The following is a 5,543-nucleotide window of genomic DNA, read 5'->3' on the forward strand; positions in this document are numbered from 1 at the left end:
CAAAAAAGAGTATGTAGGCTGCATCCAAATAGAGTGAGTGTCCAAGATATTCACTGGAAACGCGCCATCTGGCTAAGGTTTCGCCAAAGGCGCAAACACATTTTTAAATATTTTATCACTAGATCTAGAGTTAACTCAAGGCTTCTTCCACAACTTCTATTTAATACGCCGGCCAATTCAAAGCTCCCAGGTTCCTACAAGTTGGACGCGTGGGTTTCTCCGAGCTCCGTGCAGGTGGAAGGACGGTGCGGAGGATCCTGATGAATGAGTGAGGAGCGTGGTCAGCTTCCCCACCTGCAGAAGCTACAACGAACCGCCCTCCAACAAGGCTTGCCGAAACGTCAGGGAGCTGATATTCAAAAAGGAGGTTTAGGGAAAAGGAGACCAGGTGAGAGAGAATTGGAAGCGATACCCAACCCTTGCCAGGCCCAGGGGCTCAGATTTCGGTGCCAGGTCTCCCACAAGGTTCGGCGGGGAGCGACTGCCGGGGGTTCCACAGCAGCAGGCTGCAAGGGGCCCATGGACACAGGCGCGGGTGGGTATCTTATTTCTGTCTACGCGGCGCTGCTTTCTATCCTGAGCGGGGCTCCTCGAGCCCAGGAGGGTCAGTCTAGCCTCGGAAGGGGGCGGAATCCCTGCCGGGGGTGCCCCCACCCTTAGCCGATCGTGGCCTTGGAATCCTCTGGTTGAAGACGATCGCCGCCCAGAGGTTCCGCAATGCGTGGAAACCCATTTTATTGATCTGCCCATCGCACACCTCCCGGGTTTAGGGAGCAGCTAGCTCTCAGGCCCGGCGGCGGCACTGACCACCCTCTTCAAGCCCCCCAGCCTCCTGGCGGAAGCGGCGGCAGCGCGGCCGGAGCTCGCGGCTGCATCCGGGTCCCTCGCCCTCAGCCCAATCCTCGCTCTCCTCTCTTCCCACCCTCCCGTGTCTCCGCCCCCCCGCCGCCAATCCCTGACCGGCTCTCAGCCGCACATGCTGGCATGGGAGTGAAGGCGGGCGCCGGCCAATGAGGCCTCGCTTCCCGTTTGAAGCATCCAGTGAGTGGGCGCCGGGGGCGGGCGCTGCTGGCCAGAAGGTTCGGTTGCGCGTGTGCCATGGACTCAGCCGCCCGGTGATATTGACAATAGGAGAGAGAAAGGGGCATTGACGGGCACCCACTGCGGGTACCGAACGGCGACTCTGGCAGCGGCGGCTCCAGCTCCAGCGGCTCCTCCTCCTTCGCCTGCTGCCGCTGCGGATCCAGTCTTCCTCCCTCCCTTCCCCCTTCCCACGTCGCCGCCGCCGCCGCCGCCAGGTCCGGGGCAACGAGCTGAGGCGCCGCCCGCCGGGAATGTGAGCGAGGAGCCACCGGCGGAGCCGCAACGGGGTCGGTGCCGATTTGATGGGACGGGCCCGTGGGGGAGGATCGTGAGGCCGCCGCCGCCGCCGCCGGAGCGCTGAGGTTCAGGACCGGCCGTGAGGCCTAGAGGCGCCGCCGCCGCCGCGGAACCGGAGGGACGCCGCGCCGGACAGCCTTCGCCCCCGGGCTCCCTGCCGCTGTCCGGACCTCCTCCCGCAAGTCGGGGTCCCGCCACCCGCCCCCGCTGCGGCCCTCTCGCGCGTCTCCCGCCCCTCAAAGCCACAGATCATCTTCGGATTCTTCCCCAGAAGCTTCAAGGTAACTTCGTCCCTCCAGCACCGGGGTTCGCCCGCTTCCCCGCTTCCTCCCCGTCTTCCTGGGCAGCCTGCGGGGCACCAGCCTCGGGAAGGCCTGGAGTGCGGTGGACCGGGGTGCGGGAGAGAGAGGAGGGCCCGTCCCACTTGTCTGATTTACCTGCAAATGCTTCGGACGATGCCTCTCCTGCACTCTTCCTCCCTGACCGCTTTTCTCCACCTTCCGGCATTGGAGGCGTGTTCTCGGACCCCTGATCCCTCGACGGGGCGGGGAGGAAAAGGGAGATCGGGGTGGTGAGGATTCTGTGGCCGCTGATCTTCAGGGCTTGGGGTGGGGGTGGCTGGGAGCAAAGTGGGTATGTGAGCCCTCTCTCCCGACGAACCTCTTCCCCGCGGTTCTCCACCCGCCGCCGCCTTTGGCTCACCCTGAGCCTGGGACATGCCCGGTGCTGAGAGGATGAGGCTGCGGGCGCCGCGGTCCAGGGCGAAACCTGTTTCCCCGGGCTTCGCCCCGCTGCCGCTGCACGTTCAGTTCTGCAGCGCTTCAGGCTTGAGATCCTTGACGTCGATTCTTGGCCGCGGACATAAGGGCCAAGGGATTAAAAAAAAAAATTTGCTATCAATAAACCACTTTTACAAGTGGGAGATGAGGAATAAAGAAGAGATAAAAAGAGTAGTGGAGGAGCAGGATTTACTGAAATAATTGGGTTGTTACGGTTAAATGAAATCTAAACAATTCACATGCCAGATGGGGAAAGCGGCCCCTAAATTTACAATGTACAAATATGATGTGGAGCTTGTCGCTGATGCAGTCATTATGAAAAATTTCAAGTGATCTTCCTTCTTCTGTAGTCATACATAGTTTACAATTCCATTTTGAATCTGTCACATATTATCTGAGACTAACAGATAAATTTCTAAAAACTTTTTTTTTTTAAAAAGAGGACCAGAATTTCAACCCTCAATATCATATGGTGTTGTGTGCTTTTTTGTACGTGTGTTTTTTAATGTTTTTGTTATTTTTACTTTGTCAGAAGCCAGGTTATTGAGATAACTTTTTATTCTTACAGGTTCAGGAAGAAACTGCCTTACCCTTTCATTTAGAGATTAAAAAACATTTGTCTTAATGTTTGGAATGACGGCATTTCCCCCATATACATTATTTCTATTCCAGTCTGCCATTAATCTTGCATGGAAATAATGGCATCTGTTTAAATTGTTGGATGAAATTGAGCTCAACACGTTACTTTTAGGAAATAGCCTTCATTTTAATAATTTGACAGGATTAAAAAAATCCAAAAGAACTGTTCAGTTTCATCAGTTTGATGGAATGAAAATTAATATTTGATAATGAACTTCAAGGGAACTCAGTTTGGTTGTCTAAGTGGGCTGTGAATTTAAGTTCTCATTTCAACTTTGGTGCATGATTTCATCATAGTTTATTAAGCTTTAATAACTTAAGATGCCTTCATTAAAAAAGATGTCTTTGAAATGATTTTAATTATGCCTTTTATGTGTTCTGTTTAAAGTAATCTAGCCTGTTCTTATTTGCAGTGTGTTGTAGTTTATCATAGCAAACACAGCCAGCACATTGCATTAAAAGTCATGCCTAGATAGTTTCAGTAATTGTAAATGTCACTTGCTGCGATACATTGGTGTGGATGCTTGAAGTAGCATACGGGTTTCAACTGCAGAGCCCATTCATAATATTAAATATCTTGGGAAAATGTATCAATGGAAGTTTTCCAGCTGCAGAATAGTTCCGACATTACTTCAGGAATCTCAAGATGAGAAGAGCTTTGTAGTTAGAAAATGAGTAGATAGCATGGAGTTCTTCAAGTCTAAATGAGCATCTTTAATGCTTATCATAGCAGGAACAGCATAATACATTAGAATTACAGTATTGCATATATGGTAGTTATATTACTTCTGTTTTTCTCCAAATTTTTATGTTTTCTCATTGAACATGACTTAGTTGATTTTATTTGCTTTCTTTATTACATAGTCCCATTTTCATGAATATTGTATATGAGAATTTTAGAATTTATGCAACTCACATTTATGCTTTAGCCTTGGGAATATATTTATGTTACCTCTTTCTCTTCAGTAGGGATATGTCCTCAGCACCAACTACTCCTCCATCAGTGGATAAAGTAGACGGATTTTCTCGGAAGTCCGTCAGAAAAGCCAGACAGAAGAGGTCGCAAAGTTCCTCACAGTTTAGGTCTCAAGGCAAGCCTATTGAGTTAACACCTCTGCCACTGCTGAAAGGTAAGGCTCATGACCAGGTGATGGATTCCTTTTCAGTTGATCTTTTTAAAGCTATATATAATTTCCTTTTTGTAGAGTTTCATATTTGTTAAATTTTTGTGTCACAAATTGAGGGATGGGAGATTTCAGACTTGTTGAAGTTATTGGTGTGTGACCAGATACACCCTTTCTCCCTTTTGAAGGGCTCAATTTAATATAAATAGTTGTGGATAAATGAAAAAAAACAACAACTTATTATCAGGAGCATCTCTCACATTGATAAGTAGGAAAATTGACTGCCAGAGAAAGTTTAAGATGTCTGGGTCTGTATTTTTCATTTGACATTTTGATGTACACGTTGTGTGCAATGATAATTTCAAATTGTACAGTCTTAATTACAGGAAGTAGACCTAATAGAGGAGATGGTACCATTAACTTACATATAAAAAATGATGTTTGAAAGATTTCATTTTTAAAAATCAAGAAAAAGATGGACAATGTAGTAATTGATTACATGCATTCTTGTTTTCAGATAGTGCAAATATAAAGTATATGTGATGATCATACTTGTTTAATAATAATTTTTCTCTTTACATTGGAATAAATTAAGGACTAGTTTTTTAATATGAACTTGTTTTTTTAAATTAGACCTTTCAACTTTTGTTTAGGTAGGTGGATACTTTTGGTTCCTTTTTAAAATTTTATCTGTTTGCTTTATGTTTATGAACAGGCATTGTTTGAAATGCGTTGAAACGTAACATCTATGTCATGCAATCTATCAGAATCTACCTTTGAAGGCAGAGTTTTGTCTGCCTCACACTTAAGAGGGAAGAGAAAGGGGACATGCACAACATAAGGCACTATAGTGGCTTAGAGGAAATCAAAACCTGGTTTGCTAGTTCATTCATGAACATTTATTTCTGTAATTGTGAAACCAGAAGTTATTATAGGAAAAACTAGATTGACTAGATGATCCTTAAAATTTAGCTTAGGATATTTTAAGCTTGTATTTTTTTCCAAGTGAACATTTTTTTTAAAGGGAGGAAGATTCATAAATGAGATTCTAATATTTATACTTGAAATCAGTGGACACTAAATGAATACTGGTTATTGTAAAGATGGTATGTTTACCAGTTAGTAAAGATGAGGTTTTATGAGTTGGGAAGGGAGGGGAATATTCTGGCTAAAGATTTTGCTTAAAGAAAAAAAAATAGTCTTTATGAAACTTTGGAAGAAAAATGAAGGAAAAACTCTAGTGTTAAAATTAACCATGCTTGAAATACAAAGTTGGGAGGCATACATTGGATTCTTTAGTTACTTATTTACTCTGATATCCTATATAATAAAAGCTTATATGCTAAGTGTCCGGTCGACCAGTCGGCTGTTCAACCAATCAAAGTGTAATATGCTAATAATATGCTAAGGCTGCTTAACTGCTTGCTGTAACATGCACTGACCACCAGGGGGCAGACAGTCGACCGGTTGACCAATTGCTATGACGTGCACTTACCACCAGGGCGCAGACAGTTAACCTGTCCACTGGTTGCTATGACGCGCACTGACCACCAGGGGGCAGACACTCAATGCAGGAGCTGACCCCATCCTGCGCGCGCTCAGCCAACCAAGCGGGTGCAGC

General features: G+C 46.5%; 1 protein-coding gene across 5 annotated transcripts in view; it reads left to right on the forward strand.

Annotated features, from left to right (window-relative positions):
* Positions 1-1,061: 1,061 nt before the first annotated feature.
* PPP2R5E (protein phosphatase 2 regulatory subunit B'epsilon) overlaps positions 1,062-5,543 on the forward strand; it is a 157,928-nt gene continuing 153,446 nt past the window's right edge. For 3 of the 5 annotated variants that reach the window (XM_006096019.3, XM_023759920.1, XM_023759921.1), the window contains exons 1-2: positions 1,062-1,661; positions 3,765-3,928. In XM_006096019.3, the coding sequence (XP_006096081.1) occupies positions 3,772-3,928 (157 nt within the window). In that variant the 5' untranslated portion in view covers positions 1,062-1,661; positions 3,765-3,771. Of the gene's footprint in view, positions 1,662-3,764; positions 3,929-5,543 lie in introns of those variants that run through there. The other 2 variants (XM_006096020.3, XM_023759922.1) reach the window with 2 other exon arrangements.

This window comes from Myotis lucifugus, unplaced genomic scaffold (genome assembly GCF_000147115.1).
Source record: "Myotis lucifugus unplaced genomic scaffold, Myoluc2.0 scaffold_166, whole genome shotgun sequence".
NCBI lineage: Eukaryota > Metazoa > Chordata > Mammalia > Chiroptera > Vespertilionidae > Myotis > Myotis lucifugus.